The 18,549-nt window shown below is 40.2% G+C and overlaps 1 protein-coding gene across 4 annotated transcripts in view; it reads left to right on the top strand.

The window, feature by feature from the left end:
* atad1a (ATPase family AAA domain containing 1a) overlaps positions 1 to 17,067 on the top strand; it is a 36,228-nt gene extending 19,161 nt beyond the window's left edge. For 2 of the 4 annotated variants that reach the window (XM_054773677.1, XM_054773674.1), the window contains one exon: positions 477 to 6,070. In XM_054773677.1, the coding sequence (XP_054629652.1) occupies positions 477 to 606 (130 nt within the window). In that variant the 3' untranslated portion in view covers positions 607 to 6,070. The other 2 variants (XM_054773676.1, XM_054773675.1) reach the window with 2 other exon arrangements.
* The last annotated feature ends 1,482 nt before the right edge of the window (positions 17,068 to 18,549 follow it).

Raw genomic sequence — 18,549 nt, 5'->3', positions numbered from 1 at the left:
AAAATAGGAAATGATACGTGTGCTCAGTTGACCAGTCTAACCTACAGTATGTGATTGTACCTCTACGTGGTATAAAATGCGTAACAAGTCATAACTACTCAGCAGACACTTCATTCAAAACTCATGCATAATATAATAATGACAACATGTTTCAGTTACATAATTTAACTACGTAAAAATGGGAAAATATTAAATACGTTTCTCAGTCTGGTGCAGTGCAGTTCTACACTTCTGCAAATTACAGCCATGCTAATAAACAGAGGTTTTTTTTGACTCGAGAGGGGATTTTATTACATCTGCAAAAGTAAATATTTGATCATGAATACTTGGTCATGTTTTTGCCCTCATTAGATGATGCGTGCACCTCATCCTGAATTGAGTATCGGTATATAAATAAAGATTAAACTGTGATGTGGAACTTTCACATAACAGTGCACTTCTGCTGCGTGTACTTAGTTTTATGATCTGTTCTGCAGACTAGTGGCTGACGAGCAGTTGCGTCCAGTCACCCAGCTTGACCTCCTCTTTGGGCTGGACAAGATGAGGGAATCCAAACGAGCCACAGTGTCAATGTTACCAAGCGTGTCTGAGGTTCCGCTGGACTGAACATCATCAAGTTGGACTTTTAGTCTTTATTAAGTATTAATTTTTCTGTTCTCAGTGATCTACAGCAGGTGTACTCCTCCGATCATTTGTATTCTATACAGTGGATCCCCGCATATTTGTGATTGTGCATTTGGAACTCCACAAATTCACAGATTTTTGTAAAAAAAAAAAAAAAAAAAAAAAAAAGGGTATTTTCATTATTATTTATTTATTTTTTCTCCAGTAGTAGGCCGTTATTTCCGCAGAAAACACATCTCATTCCCCCTAAGTCTGTAATAATTTAGAAATACATAATAGTAAAGCATAAAATGTTCATCCATCCTTTTTCTTCCGCATATCCAGAGTCGGGTCGTGGGGGCAGCAGCCTAAGACGGGAATCCAAGCTTCCCTCTCCCCGTCTGCTTAGTTCAGCTCCTCCCGGCAGGTCCTGAGGCGTTCCCAGGCCAGTTAGGATAAATAGTCTCTTCAACATGTCCTGGGTATTCCCCGAGCCCTTGCTACCAGTTGGACGTGTCCTAAACACCTCCCCAGGGAGGCGTCCGGGAGGCATCCTAACCAGATGCCTGAGCCACCTCATCTGGCTCCTCTCAATGCAGAGGAGCAGTGGCTCTGGTTTCTCCCAGATGACAGTGCTTCGCCAAGTCCACAAAACACATGTAGACTAGCTGGGCAAACTTCCATGCACCCTCAAGGGCTGTTCCTCTTGAATCCGACATTCAACTATCCAGGGGACCCTCCTCTCCAGAACCCCTGAATAGACCTTACCAGGAAGGCTGAGAAGTGTGATGCCATGTTAGTAGGCACACCCTCCAGTCCTTCTTAAAAAGGGGACCACCAACCTGGTCTGTCAATGTAGAGGGACCGCCTCCAATGTCCACGCGATGTTATAGAGTCGCGTCAACCAAGACAACCCCACAGAATCCAGGGCCTTAAGGAACTCCAGGCATATCTCATCCACCCCCGGGGCCCTGCCACAGAGGAGCTTTTTGACCACCTCGGCAGCCTCAGTAAATGCGTTTAATACGTGCTTGAGGCATATTTAGGGCTTAAAACTGTGTTGTGCATCTATGCATTTAGCTTGTTAGCTTCTTTTGTCACGAGTGAACAATGGCAATTGAAGAGAGAAGGGGAGGGTCCTGGAGCTGAATCTAATGTAATAATTACAGTACAGTAGTCGCTTTTATTGCAAATGTTGATCCGAAATCAGAGGAGAACGCCACATCAAGCTAGCAGGTTTGGTTTGGGGGGGGAGGGAGAGAGCCATATGTCAAAAAGACATATTTTTATGGGCGTCTCAATTACTCACAGTTTTTCACCATTCGCTGGTGGTCTCGGCAACCTTAAACATTTTTTATCTTCAGGCTGGGAGTGTAACCAGTCTGTAGTAAAAATGAACATGGGACAGCATTGTTTTTTAAGGCCTTCTTTAATGAGCTACAGGAAAAAAGTCAGCGACATGAGCCATGTGCACACTTGAACCACTCATGGAGGTCTCCTATGGGATGCATTTTTACAACATCACTCCTCCACGTTCATCCATAGTTGGTCAATGCAGAGCACTTGATGAACATTGATGCATATGGATGAGCCTGATGATTTTTAAATAGTGAATCATGGCGGCAGCTAAGAGACAGTTTGCATCATGTTCCATCTGCCAGTGTAGTCATCTTAATGAGTGCTGTGCTTTTTGCTCAAATTATATTGGGGTGATATACAATTTGACAGTTAAGGTTTGGATGTTCTACACCAGCAATACCAAAACAGAAATAGTTGAAAAAGTCACACACAGACCAAATTGTTTTGAATTGTGTGGAATGGAACATTTTGTTTCTCCTCTGGGTTATAAAATCCCATGTAGAATTCACTGACTCTAAGCAGGATAAGCCGTAGAAACCATTTATTGTCGACACGTTGTGAGTTGCATATGTTCCCAATATTTTGTTTCTGTTAGCCATAGTTGTGTATTATCACAAATAAGCATCATGTTTGCTGTCAGGCCAGGTCAATCATAGCTTTTTTTGACTAATAGAGAAAAAAATAACTCAGTTTTACACACTTTGCAGCAAAAAGAGCATCTTAGTGTGTCCTTGGACTCTCAGCCAGTGACACCTCCGAATACCGTGCGGGCAGACCACTCAGTGCCAGGAAAATCGTTAAGCTTATACGCAGTGGTTGATGTTATTTTCTAATGTCGATTATGACTAACCCACTGGGGTCCCTTAAATTTACTACCCTTCCGGGTCCATAGAGGATAAAAAAAGTCTACTCCCAAAAACTGCTATAAAGTCATAACAAATTTATATTTTTACCTTCGGCAAGTGCAAGCGCAGCACAGAGGTTGTGTTTTTCCCTGCTTTTTATCTGTCTGCCTGATTGTCTGTGTTCAAAATAACTTGAAAGGTTCGGAAAGGATTTGGATGAAATTTTCAGGAATTGTCGGAATTAGGATATGGAAGAACTGATAACATTTTGGGGGTGATCCAAGATTAAAAATGTTCCCAAAATTCACCCTTTTCCCTAAAACCTGCTACTGCTGCCACATTTCTCAACCAGTTCAAGCCATTCCAACATCAAACTGTTCGACACGTTCAGGACATTCAGGCTACATATATTTATACTGAAAAAAACTCTAAACTTTCCCAAAATTCACACTCTTCTGTAAAACTGCTATAACCTACTACTGCTTTCACTTTTCTCAACCGATTCACCTCATTCCAAAATCAACTCATTCAACAAAGTCAGGATAACCGTGCTGTTATCCACAGCATAAAAAAGCCCACGTTTTCTTCTGGAACACAAAATGCCTTTGAGAGTTGTAGCTACATCCACATTTCTCAACCGATGCAGACCATTCCTACATCAAAGCATTCAAGTAATTACGGACATTGATGCAATTTTCCACATACCAATAATTACCACTTTTCTTGACATTCCATTGCAAAAATGCCTTTGAGTTAGAACTACTTACACATTTCTCAACCGATTGAGGTCGTCCTAAAGTCAAAACTCTCAACTCATTCGGGACATTTAGCCTCCTCGGTGTTAGCATGCAAATGTTGGCATATTAGCATTGCTAGCATGCTGACGTTAGCGTACTAGCATTTTTATCTATTTTCATGGGTAACGCTAGTGATAAGCCGGTTATGGATAATGCATTTTTGCAGAGTACGAGCATGAAACGAGTACAGCTCGTCATTATCCACAATGGTGATGAAGGAAAATTGGGTCACTCATTGCGTAACTAATGTATTCACTCTTCACGCTCACAGCGAGCCATGCCTGTCACTCTTTCACACACAGACACAATACAGATGGTGACTCTGCTTGCTTGGCTCGACTCCAGCTAACGTTTTACCCATCCATCAATTTTCTATGCCACTTATCCTAATTAGGGTCCTGAAGGTATACTGGAGGCTATCCCAGCTGACTTCGGGCGAGAGACGGGGTACACCCCGGACTGGTCGCCAGCCAATCGCAGGGCACATATAGACAAACAACCATTCACACTCACATTCATACCTATGGACAATTTAGAGTCTCCAATTAACCTAACATGCATGATTTTGGAATGTGGGACAAAACCTACGCACGCACCTGAAGAACATGCAAACTCCACACAGAAATGCCCAAGCCGAGATTCGAACGCAGAACAGAACAGATACAGATAGTGTTGTACTCGCTCATCCCTAGTAGACACATATAGACACACTTAGCACTATCATGCTGGGTGTTAGCATGCTAACATGCAGACACGTGCATGCAGGCATACAGAACATGCATGGACCTCATCGTTTGCCATACGTTCATTAATTCATGGTGGTCTACTATATTCAGCATAGATACTCTTTAAAAAATGCAACTTCATTGAGCGTTAAGTGGAGCTGCAAGCTCCTCCCTCCCAACTGCAACTCTAGGGACCCCAAAGGGTAGGAAATTTGTAATCTGACCCTGCAAAAACACAAAGCATCAAAATCAATTTTACGACTGATCTTATGTATTATTAAGCCTAATCTTTGACATAGAGCCCCAGCCCGCTAACATTTATTATATGGAACTGTATGGAAAAATTTGTATTGTAAGCAAAAACAGTGACATCATTGTCATCATTTCTAGCAGTTTTTTGGGAGTAGACTTTTTTTGTCCTCAAGGGACTCAAAAGGGTAGCAAATTCAAAGGGAACCCACAGGGTTAAAGTCATAATTTAACAAATAGAGCACATTAACATTACAAGAAAATTAAATGTTGAAATGTTTGAAAATAAAAAAAACAACAGAAATAGAAACGAGCCAAAAAAAGCTCATACCAATGTTCATATTAAAAACGTTTTTCATCTACTGTATATCACAAAGCTGAGATGCATGCTGTTTTTTCTTTTAATATATAGAATTTCTTAGCATATCTGCATGGTTTGGTTTACAAAATGTCAAAAAATGTCAAAGTGGCCGGTCCATCCTTAGATTTTTCAGTATGCAGCCCTCGATGGAAAGAGATTGGGCACCCCTGATCTAAGTCATGGCACTCTTTTAGCTGTATTTTTTTTTTATTTTGAAGGATGTAAAGATTTTGATGTAAATTACACATTTCAGCTTCTCATGCTGCATGCATTATATACAGTAATGATATACAGTATGGAACATGTGTGTCTTCACACAAGCACACGGGGGCGCTATAGCTGTACTGCTTCTCAGTAAGGCGGGCTAATTATTTCCATTCAATCTTCTAACATTAAGGCGACCATGAGACCGGCATGTACCACTGAGCCACTGATTGTTGCTTCAGTGTTCATTTTTCAAATAAATAGCTATACCTTGTGGTTTCATTAGAATGCCACAGGTGACAAAAATATCAGATTGTTGCTATGTCAACCTGTAATTGTGTCACTGTGGCTATTTCAGAAATGCCCCCTTACAATCGAATTGTTCTCTAATTTTTCGACGGATGCTCTACCAGTGCTGGTTGAACTGCATAACATACAGTATCATTCATAAAGAAGAAGATGTCTGTTAAATGTTGCATCGCTCACTGCTTTTATGGATTTGTTCTGATCACGTACATAATAAACTGTCTCAGTGTTGTCATACATCAAAGAAAATCATTTGATTGACATGACATGGTTTGATGTGTATTGTGTCGTCTCTGCAGATATTCTTATTGTATTTTTGAAGCTAAAAGCAAAGATGTTGAAGTTGTGCGTCAATCGATGGTTTCATTGTTGGCGCTGCTTAACAAAAATCTCACATCGCCTTTCATCAAACGTGTTGACAGTCTAAATATGTGAAAATTATAGTCTATGGCTGTAATAGCTGTCTGGCTAAGTGGTCAGAGGTCATGAATTCCTAATTACCTGCTGCTTAAAAAAAATCTTACAAGAAGTAAAAGCTTTTTATGTGACAGCAGCAATTTAGAATGCAATAATGGCTCCTCATCTGGTTTTATGTGTCCTCACAATCTGATCTGCTCTTATTGACCCTGCAGCTCTGGATATGCTTGAGTGTGCAGAACATGTTTGCAGTAAGTCATTTTATCAAAAGTCACTTTTCCTTGCCTTTAAAGCTGTTGTGCATATTTATAGGCTGGTATTAACATTCACCCAAACTACATTTATTTTAATCAATATTTTGTTATTCATCCATGTTTTCTGAAATTTGCAGAGGCTTCAATATGAGAGACAGCAGGCAGTCATTGTTGGGAGCGAATTTAGTCATCGGGGTCCTCCACATCGTGCTTTTGTTTTTGTTTTTATTCTTACAAAATGTATGTAATTTAGGCCATTTTTTTCCTGCTTTTGAAATCTGTTACAGCCATGTTTATATAACCCCCAAAACGATTTAAATATTAATGTTCATCATCTTCTAACAAGTGTGAATATGAGAATATTCTCCTTAAAAGTCCCTAAAATCCTCCTGGGAGATTATTATTACCTAACAAGTGAATCATCTCAACACTTTACTCTAAGAACATTGAGCGACATTTAATATAGTTTATTTAATATAGCTTACCGCTATTCACATCTTTACTCTCAGCTTCATCTACTGCGTTTTGATGTAGTTTTAAGCACGTGAATTAAGACTAAAACAGTAGTATGTACTTAAAATTGAAGAAATAAATCGATCAGTTTTTATGAGGGGCGTCCCAGACAATTGCCTGTGTTTGCCTAATGGTAAGTCCGCCCCTGGTCCTTGTAAAGGTGGTGTGTCATAATAGAAGTGTCTGTAGCATCTGTAGGCCAAAGTCTTGTTTGATTGACAGCTGCAGGCTACCAGTGTCGGTGCATTTACCGAGAGTGGCACAGCATCAAATTTATTTGCCAACAACACCATCATAGGATGATGCACTCATGAATACTCAGTGACAATGATCATTTAAACGAAGTAAATCCTAGTCGAAGCACAAGTGCAGAGAGGAGAGTTGATACTTTTAATGAACTGAGGAACAGAAGTTTTTAGAATTTACAGCATTTTCAAACGGGAGAATGATTGGGACATAATGTAGGTCAGACGCCTTTTGGAGAATCCTTCTATATCCACAAATGAAATGTGTTTGTTTTCTCCCTCCGCATGTTGCAAAAGAAAAATAAAACTATGACACAATATAAACCTACCTATATATTAGAAACCAGTGATGTGCGGTGAGGTTCATGGCTGGTGAGGCACTGACTCCTTTGAAGTTTTTTAAAGAGGATTAAGTTTGCAATTCATTCATAAATCAAATACTTCTTAGTCCCATTTATTCATTTCTTTTATGAACTGAAAAACATTTGTGGTTTTACCTTTTTATTTGTATATGAAGTACAAGCATCCTATCCTTGTCCAGGAAAAGTTCTGATAATTTGTTGTGAAAGACCGGTCACCTTCTGCAAGTTTGGATGGCTGCTCCACTGGGGTAACTCTGCGCCAACAAATCCTCCATCTTGACAGGCAATACCATTCATTAATGCAGCAGAGCATAAAAATATCTTTAATTCATTTGACTCTAACTGGAGCTGCTGTTAAAAAATAAAAAAATAAAAAAAAAAACCCAGCTGGCTTCCAGCTCACGCACACCTCCGCCCCTTCAGGATGAGGTGGAGTACTGCACGGGCCTCTGCGTATGGCATTTATCTGTATTTTATTGTCCAATTAGCAAGAATAATGATGTCACACTTACTTTAGACATTGCACAGGCTGTAGAAAGTCATGGTGTATAATAAATGTTTCTGCAACACTGTATTATTGGCGACATGCTGACAAACACAAACTGGCAGGTGCCATCAGTGCAGTGCACTCAGTGCAGTGGCGGAGTGGAGAGATCTGCCGCAGCCTCGTCTCAGATTTCTGCTCTGTATTTGATCAGGAAATGTGCGATGTTTACTTAGGAAAATGTTTAAAAACGATTGGAATCATACAAAAAACACAGTTACAACACAGTTCAGTAGAAACATAGTGAGGAAGAAGGACAAAATAAGCAGCAAAAAAACAACCACTTCCACACTGAGTAATAGGCCATAGTCAACCATGAAACGGTGATCATTTAGTAATGCGTCTGTGTAGGCTCTCAGTCGTACAGGAGTTGTCCAAATGAGGAGTTGTCCGTATGAGGAGCGAAACGTCCGACACCTTCACAGAAGTACAGATGACGTCTCAAGAAGCCTTTTCCTCGATCATTTAGTAATACATTTTTTGGAATGCGATAGAGTGTGGCCGCGATATTCAAACCGTGAAGTAGTGAGGGACGACTGGTATCATCAATCAGCTGTAGTTCCTCTCATCCGTATGTAGTCGGAGCCATGTTTGCACGGTTGATTACTTCTCCAATGGAGTACTTCTATTTCCCCATTGGTTTTAATCTTATTACCATAATGATTATATAATAGCCAACAAATAATAGGCTCTATTTAGTCCGTCCGAGTGTGTCTTCATGATGTGATGCATGGATGTGTGTATTGTCCACGTCTCGCTATGCAGAGGGTGTGACTCCGCTCTGCGGGCTCATTTGCTGTCATAATGACATAAATGCTGTCAGCCAAGCCCATTCACTTCCTCAGTCTCACGGCCTAAATGTGTCGTAATGAATGTGTGAGCTATGCCGCATGTTGCACGAACAGATGGCGGGGTGAATATTCACAGTTGTGTCTTTAAAGGGGCAGAGTGCAGCATTTTCCTTTGCATTTCTTTTGCATTTTCTTTACATTCTGCAAAGTTGTGCTTCTGATCATTAACCATTGATCAGTTATTCATAAATTATTGGTGACTTATTCATGAAGGAGTGGAAGTGATGTTTCCGTTCCAATTCTCTTCAATCAGAGGACAGCCCCAGTCGATAGACATGATTGAAGAATCTCTCAACTGTATCACAGCTGGTTGGAGATGTCAAAGACTTCCCATGGAGGGGAGAGCTTGATGTCTGATAGACCCACTTTTGTCTAACCGTGGCCTATCTGTATAGGGGCATTCAGCCCTGGTCCGGCGGTCTCTGATTTTTTTTAAATCAGATAGGATGAAACAAGCTTATAATGTCCCCACTGTTCGTAACGGTGCTCTAAGAGCTGCAGTGCTATCAGACGTGATTGAGCGGGCACAGAGAAATCAGCAGCGGCTGTTATGCCTGTCACATTCTCAGCATGATATCCTGATGCCCACCAATGCTTGGGGTTTTCAAATAGGAGTGGCTCTCTTCCATGGCGCATCACATAAGCATATGAAGGAGCGGGAAGCTGCACACTGGGAAGTAAGATTCAGGAGAAAGAGACAGCGTTGTATGTAATTTTTCCACTTCGGAGCAAAGCTTTTGTATTTTTTTTTTATCACACTGATAAAAGAGCAACTAATGTCAAATAATGGCTCTGGCTTCGTACAAATACTGAAGCGGTCAGAGGAAAAAATAGGAAAGTGAAAATTGACATTTTTAAAACTCTGCCGAGAAAACGGTTTGAATTAATGCGACATTTTGAGTCAGTCGTTGTCATATGCTAAGATCAACTAAGATCAACACACTGTGTAAACTACACTCTTAAGGAAAAAAGTACATGAATGTGCCTTTAGGGGCTCAGTGGCTTGTCACTGGGGTGGTACCCTCAAAGATTGTGTTTTTGTAGCCTCAACACTTTTGAGTGTCAATCAGAACTGCAGTAAAAACGTATTTTATTGGATAAATATGAAGATGCACGGTGACTCATTGAAGTCATTTATATACATAGAAGAAATATCCTGGTTCATCTTGATATGTCATTGTGCGTGGGTGCTGAACGCCTCCCCCATTTAGAGATCCTGCATCCTCAGGGTGCTCTCAGCAGCCTATCCGGGTCAGGGACTCTTCAGTTGCATTTTATATGTCTTTGCACGACACTGAGGCTTTGCCCTACATTAGCCTGCATCCAAAATCTTTGCAGGATCTTAAAGGAAGACTTTCATGACGCTAGACTTTGCTTGTTTGCACTGTTTTAAGTGGGGCAGTTTTCTGGGCTGACACTGGAATTAAAATGAGTTGTTGAGCCAGGAAGTGAGAAGATCTCAGGACTATTAAATGCAACAATTAGAACGTATCATTTTGACTTGTCTACGACCACATAAGCGTCATGTGAGGGGGAAAAAAAATATGTGGGGTATGTACTGACACAGTACATACCTGTCAACCCTTCAGTTGTCCCTGTGAATCACCTGTATACTTGGCACGCAACATAGTCCAAATGTCCACCCTGTTGTAGGACATTTTCATCTTTATTCATAAGCATTGTTGTTGTTAATACACAGTCTCTGTGCTTTTTACATTTTTGAAGACCTAAAATGTCCCTTATTTCATATATTTCATATGTAAAAGTTTTTGCTTTTTTTTAATATCAATGAATACCAATTATCTTGGAAAAAACATGTTTCATTTTAAAGCAAAATGTAGATTTCCTTTCACCTTTCATTTGCAATAAAAAGGAAGTTGAATGAACCTGAAGTACACCCAACATACACATCAGGAACAGTTTCTAGTTTTCTATTTTTAACCCCTAATCCATTTGTTGTTCTGTTAACTTCCACACCCATTTTTCTAACAGGATGGATCTTTAGTTTTCAGGTTGTTGCGTTCTCATGAGGCCCACAACCTGGTCACCTGGACCAGCCAATGTTCTCCTTGGACTTGGCCAGTAAAACTTCTTATGTATAAATTTCACTCCAATATAATCTTCAACATTCAATATTATTGGTGGGTAAGGTTCATCATCATAGTTAACAATTCACCATTACCCAATATTTTCTCGCTTTCTCTCCCTTCTCCAACCTCCCTTGCTCCTTATTTAGGTATTTTGCCCGTTTTTCAGGGTCTGCATGACGCCATTCCCTTTAGCTTTGTTTCCGCTGCAGGTAGCGTACCCTGAAAAATACATGCATGTTGTTTTAATGAGCCCTTTTAAAGGAAGTATAAGAACCTAATGTATAAAGACAAATAACCAAAATAATGAAAAACTAAGAATGGTTGCTGGAAATAGTTAATCATCTCCTTCTGAAGTCCACTTTGTTATTATGAGTCCACCCTGTTACTATGCAAAATGGTAACAGGGTGGACATTTTAGCGCCAAAGTTAGCCATTAATGGTCATTTGATGAATTACACGCTCGTACCTGGTGACCACAGACGACGATTTACCACAGTTATTGACCACATTGTATAATTTGAAAAATATTTTCAAATTTAACAATAAATAGTAACAGCATGGACACATTATTTACCACATCAGAGAAACATTCTCAAAGGTTGAAAAAGAGTAGAGTGAAAAGCGATAGTTACTCTTCTTTTTGTGTGGCTGTTGGAAGGAAGGACCTCCTGTACCGCTCAGTCCAGGGTCGCAGAGAAATGAGCCTCCCACTTCGGGTGCTACTCTGCTCTGCCATGGTATGATGTAAGGGGTGGTTGATGTTGTCTCGTATGGACTGCAGCTTGTTTTTCATTCTTCCTTACAGTGTCCAGTGTGTTGAAACCTCACCCCAATACTGAACCAGCTCTCTCCAGCCTGTTCAGCCGTCTGGTGTCCCTTGCTGTAATATTGCCAGCCCAGCACAACTGCAAAAGTCAAGGCACTACAGACCAGTAGAACATGAGCAGCATCTCTGTACATACGTTAAAAGACCCTCTTCTTATCAGGAAGAAAAGCCAACTCTGGCCCTTCTTATAGGGTGCATCCGTGTTTACGCACCACTGCAAGTTGCATTCTAGGTACACACCCAAATATTTGTAAACCTTGACTGCTTCGATGGTATCACCTTTTATGTTGACTGGCTGTAGAGGCGGCTTACTCATACGAAAGTCAATGACCATCTCCTTGCCAATAGTTTAGGAGTGGGCCATTCATCTTACTCCAGTCACAAAAGGCGTGATAGATCCAAGATCCAGGCTGTACAGGAGGAGTCCCCCGTATGTCCATGAGCAGCTAGAGCCGGATTGTATTAAAAGCTCTCGAAAAGTCAAAGATCATAGTTTTGAAGGGGCTGAGTCAAACCTGTTTAAGAAACCTGGTTCAACCTATTGGCCACGGCCACAACAGACAACTTGACTGTCTTAAGCCAGTGATGGTTTCCATACCCCCCCACACCCTCTGATATTATTGTCTTGCAACTTCCTCTGCACCTTCTTTCTGTAGTCGTCCTTAACCTTTCTCATGTTTTTCCATAATTCCTGTTGCACCCGTTTATCCCTGGTACTCTCCCTGAAGGCTTCTTTTTTTTTTTGGTTCAGCAGCCCTTGATCCCACGAGTAATCCAAGGTTTATTATTCAGAAGGCAGCGTGTGGTTCTTGGTGGCACAATCATATCCCCACAGAAAAACATGTAGCTGGTAAAACAGTCAACCTCATGTCTGTGTCTGTGACTCCCTTTTCCCTTTGTGTCCCGCAATGCTTCCCAGTCTGTGCACTCATAGTAGGCCCTCAATGACTCACTGGCTTCCTGTGTCCACTTCCGAAATGTTCTAGTGTTCACAGGTTGCTTCATGACACATAGTTCATAACATGGTCTGAGAAAAAACGTTTTTTCACGTACATGATCAGACCTCCACCTTTGATTTTTACTGCATGCTTTAGCGTCCCTGCCCGCACGGACTGCGGTGAAGCTGTGTATGCGTACACAGGAGTGACTGCAACTCGTCACACTTGTTAGAGAAGGAGTTGACATTGCCCATAACAATCGATGGCACAGCTGGCTTGTATCTTTTCCTCTTCGCTGATAGCTTAGCCTTTAACTTCTCTCCAGCACGACATCCCCGGTACACCTTCCTCAGCTCCTTTGGTAAATGTTATTTAATTCCATGTTTTGCTGTCGATCATAATTCCAGGAGAGCTGTCCTTGTGTATAACACTTTCCCATAAATACTGTAGTAGACATAGTCCAGAAAAATGGCTTTCACAAAAAGGTGAAATTAAACACCAAAGCACAGAGAGCTACAGAGACAGGCTGTCACTCAGGGCGGCGCAAAAACGAAAAATGTGTTTAGTTTATTGAATTCCTGAAGATCATGTCGCTATAGGAATGGTCATTGAGTATATTTAAAGGGATATTCATCAGAGTAACAGGGGGAACAGTAAACACAGGCACAACTTATTTTCAAGTTTTAACGCATTGAAAACTTCATATCAACAAATTACATTTGTTAGGAACGTTGATAAATAACATTATATAACAATAACAAAAATGTAGAAATTGTTTCATTTGTATGATTTCTACAGTCATCCTACACTATATCACGATTCGAACATCGCTCCTTCTGTCGCGGTTTGTCAAATATGAATCAATTAATCAATTATCGCCATTTCATGGTTCATGGTTCATGGTTGACTGTGGCCCTTTATTAGTAAAAAAATATATTGAAAGACCAGTCATATGTAGTATTCTGGTCACTGGGTGTCCGTAATGACACAAAATATTGATGAGACATGACATTACACTACATTACCTTCACACTGCATTTAGTCAGCCATGGCATGTCCGACATGATAGTGAAAAAAAAGTTCTCCTCCCATTCCATGTGGAAGTGCAAAATTTTTGTCCTTCTTCCCCACTCTATTTGAAACCCTTTCTTAAGTTTAGAATAAATTGGAGGCTAACTAGTTAGCCCACTAGCAAAGCCGTGGCCGTCTCTGGTGTCTCTGCAGTGATCCTGTAGCCTGCGCATTAGCAATGTGGTGTAAACAACAACAAAAAAAATAGTGTAAAGGTGACTATAGGGGTGTTATTTTATGTCTATAGGGCTTGAAACATGAATTTAGAAAGTCATGAACAGGTTTTTTATGCTCTCCAAAAATATCGTATTTATTAATATTGAATCCCACTTCGCAAAATTCACTTATCGTGGTCGGGTATGGAACCAATTATCTGCGATATACGAGGCCTGACTGTATTTGTAACTGTAGTCGAGCAAACATGAATGGGGACATGCCAGTTTGGTTATTAATTATTCTTCATTCCTTTTTTGGATATTGTTATGCTTTACGGTAGAAGTGGACTTACAATTTGAAATGTGATTGTTCATTTTTAAATTGGAATGTTTTTAAAACTAAATATAGCATGTGATGTCATGGTGACTCAAATGGCAGTGAATTGTAGGAATGACCCTCCCGTCACACTCCCAGTTCAAGATTTTTCTGTGAATTTCCCATATTTCAACTTTCATTAAAAAAAGCCTCCCTGGTACTGCAGGAGACATACTTGAGCCACAGCAATCTGTGAGGACAATGGTGCAGCACATTGGCAGGCGGCAAATGGGTCGATCCATCACCGCCTGGGCTGGAGAATTTTCCTTGCATTATTTTCCCTTTCCAGAAAATGTCTCTATTTTTCAAATGCAAATGTTTACATGTCTGGTCTGCAGGGGTCACTCGGCATACAAAAAAACAACAGTGTGCAAGTAAGCTTGTTGCAAAAGTAAAAGTTGGTAAAAAATGGGAGTCCAAAAACAACAAAAATAGTTATTGGGCAATGACTCAAGCTCTTTCTATCTAAATGACACCAGTGATAAATAAGACGTCCTGAAAAAGTGTTACCTCACCTACCTTCCCTGTGATGTGTGTCTCACCCTGGGGCCAAGCTCTGCTGTAGTCAAGAAAATAACATCTTTAACACAGTGGAACCCGTTTATGTTGACAACCCCTCTGTCAAACAACTCATCACCACGCCATCTCACCAACTCACTCCATCACTGACCCTCTTCCAAACCAGGTAGGCTCGAGGACATTGCATGAAGCAGAACATTCTCCAAAGGGTCTCAAGAATGCCAGTCTGTGAAATCATGTGCTTGTGAACCTGCTGTCACCAGTCAAGAGCACGGAGCGTCAAGGTGGAATCTGCCAATTCTGCTGTTCTCTGGAGCACAAGCCACACTTGTGGACACCAGGCCTTTCACGCCACCCCCTGCTGCAGGTCAATTTGTAGGCTCTGGCAGTTCTGTTCCACAAGATGGTGATTCTGCGGCGGGCCTTCTGCCCTCCTCCTGCTGCTTCACCTCCTGGTATACTGGCCCATCTACTGGTATCTCCTCCACACTCTTGAGTAAATATCACTTAATGCATCCACTCGTGGAAAAATGCAAAACTCACTCGAAAGGATGGGGAGAAAAGAACGGTCTGCGGTCATCATCTGCTAAACGGTTCCTTAATAGGTGTTGTCATGCTAATTGCCCTTCCTTCTCCATTGTCTGTCTTCCACAACTCTGTGCAGTTTCAGACATAGCAATACTCTTGATGATGCTTGATTTTAAGTAATTTTAGGCCACTGAATCCAAATACAGTATCACATGGGTCACATAAAGTCTTATCACATTTACTTATTCATAATTGCTGCCCTTGGAAGTAGAATCCGGTTAAAGCATAGTAAGTCCCAGTCAGTTACGTGTGGTGAGGTTCATGCTTGGCCAGGCACCGACTCCTTTTTTATGTTTACGTTGCTCATTAAGAAAATAACTAGAAGAACGTGAGAATAATGAACTATTGCTAAAAATGTTGGCTTCAAATATTTCTTGGTCCCATTTATTTATTTACTTTCTTCAAATGAAAAAAAAAAGTCTGTCTTCCTATTTGTATATGAGCTACACCAAGTTCAGTCTTTTATTCAGCAGAGCATAAAAATATCTTGAATGCATCTGGCTTGCTGCTCTCCAGCTGGTGCTGCTGAAATACCCAAAAACGTTGGCTTTTCCTCTCTATGGAAGGACGGCAGTGAGACGCACCTTCCAACTCACGTATGCCCCCACACCTTCAGGATGAGTAGAGTACTGCAAGTGCCTCCCATATGACATTTCTTTGTGTTTAGATTGTCCAACATGAATAATTACATCACACTTACATTAAAGGGATTGCACAAGCTGTAGAAAGTCATGGTCTACAATAAATGTTTCTGCAACAACAAATGTTATTGGCAACATGCTGACAAACAGAAACTGGCATACTCAATGAGTGCACTCAGACAGTGCTGGGCTTGCACACTAAGCTGAGAGGAGACGCTTACGGAAGCCATCAAAGGTTTCTGCCCAGCATTTGATCAGTAAATTCAGTGATTTTTCCTTAAGGAAATGTTCAAATCATGTATGGAATCAAACAAAATATACATTTATAATACAGTTCAATGGACAAATTCATATTTATTTTATCATTATTCTGCCCACCATGACACCACGCACTTGTCCCAGTGTTTGTCATGAATTAAACACTCAAATTATGACCACAAAGTATTGCATCATCATGTAAAATAACCACATTCCTAATTGTCCTAATCCCCGTAACGCCTCACTGTCGCATGAGTTCGTATCTCAACCTGCTGCTGATGTCAGCGTTTGATTTTGATTGCTATGATCGTTTGATTTTGATTTTGTTTTTGCAATTGTAGACTTCTTTACAGTAGATCCCCACACATTCACTATTCAGCATTCACTGTTACACAAATTTGCAGGTTTTTGGTCAAATACTAGTTTTTTTCTCTGACAATACGGTATAAATATGTCATAATTCAGGCAAAATGTACAGTACTGTATATACTGTATGTACCACTGCTAGAAAGCCCACAATTTTTACATGGTTATGTTTTTATGCTTTATGCTGATAGTGTTTTTTGGTCAACTGTTGAGATTTCGCACTGTGCTTGGCGGTTCTTAAATGCATCATAGTTTTGTGCTGAGACACAAACGTTTGATTGCACTTGTTTCGACATTGCTAGTCAATCCGGCCTGAAAACTTGCAGTAAGGTGAACAGAAGTTAATAAATTATCATAAGTCGTTTATGGAATTACAGCAGGCAAGCAGTGTTTATGTTTATGTGTTTATGTTTCTTATGTTCTTATTCTTTCTTGTGTTTTCTTTCTTTTCGTGGGAGAATGAACAGAATAAGATTTTCATTGCATGGTATAACTGCTGTTTTACCATGCACATGACAATAAAACTCTCTTGAATCTTGAATCTTGAATCTTGTGTGGATTATCTAGATGTGTCTTGGAAAAACACCTTCTGATTTCCATTGATCATTCTCATGTTATTATGTTGTTAATGCATTTCACTATGAATAAAGATTTTCAACAAAGCTTTTTAACGTTCTAATTTTGGAACAATTTATTTATTGACGATGTGTTGTTTTCGTAAGAAGAAAAAGGTAAGGTGCAGGTGAGCAGACATGACTTACAGTGCTGTGCACAATCTGCTTTACTGCAAATATAACCACTCTTCTAACAGAATAAGGTAATTTAACAGATGCAAATGAATATTCACATATTTTTTAACTACTGTATGTACAAACCTTTGTCCCTGGAGTCCTTAAAGGGATAGTTTGAATTTTTTAAGATGAAGCTGTAAGACATCTCCTTCAGCAGTGTAGTGCATCAACACTGACATTTCCCCGTCTTCGTCCATGAGCCGAGTTCAGGGGATAAGGATTTATTCATCATCGCAGTAAAAAAATCATGCCGTTATTCACTTTAAAATATTTGTGGAAATTGTTATTTTACATGACACTGATGGAGATAATTAGTCATTTATCATAAACACCATTACGCACCAGTGTGCTATCCGGACTAAAAGATACATGAAAAACTCAATGCAGCGCTTGAAGATTTCATTCTAATCATGATAATATTATGTGTTTGATTAGTGTTAATTATAACAAACATCAGGTTAAATACTTCTATAGGGATACAAGACATAAAGCAAATATGTTGAAGTGTTTGAAGTCTTTGGACAATTGATCAAAAATACGTTTTTTCGTTGTCCTCAATAGCAACATTTATTTACCACGGCCTTTATTTGTGTGGATAGTGTCGTGTGTAAAGTTACTCTTACAACATCTGAAACACTTAAATGTTTCAGATCACCAACATTTAAATATTATTCAATGACATCAGAACTGAACACAAAATACAGTTTTTAAATGAAACTTATTATTAATTATCATAACAGAGATTAATTGAGATCTATAAGGTTATAAAGAAATTTCTAAAGCTGTGGGACTACAACGAACCACAGTGAGAGCCATTATCCACAAATGGCCGAAACATGGAACAGTGGTGAACCTTCCCAGGAGTGGCAGGCCAACCAAAATGACCCCAAGAGCGCAGTGACGACTCATCCAAGAGGTCACAAAGGACCCCGAATAACTGCAGGCCTCACTTGCCTCAGTTAAGGTTAGTGTTCATGACTCCACCATAAGAAAGACACTGGGCAAAAACAGCCTGCATGGCAGAGTTCCAAGACGAAAACCACTGCTGAACAAAAAGAACATTAAGGCTCGCCTCAATTTTGCCAGAAAACATGTTGATGATCCCCAATACATTTGGGAAAATACTCTGTGGTCTGACGAGACAAAAGTTTAACTTTTTGGAAAGTATGTCTCGCATTACATCTGGCATAAAAGTAACACCACATTTCAGAAAAAGAGCATCATACCAACAGTAAAATATGGTGGAGGTAGTGTCATGGTCTGGGGCTGTTTTGCTGCAAGAACTAGAAGACTTG

Source organism: Dunckerocampus dactyliophorus, chromosome 4, assembly GCF_027744805.1.
Source record: "Dunckerocampus dactyliophorus isolate RoL2022-P2 chromosome 4, RoL_Ddac_1.1, whole genome shotgun sequence".
Classification (NCBI taxonomy): domain Eukaryota; kingdom Metazoa; phylum Chordata; class Actinopteri; order Syngnathiformes; family Syngnathidae; genus Dunckerocampus; species Dunckerocampus dactyliophorus.
This window is presented reverse-complemented; position numbering and strand designations above follow the sequence as displayed.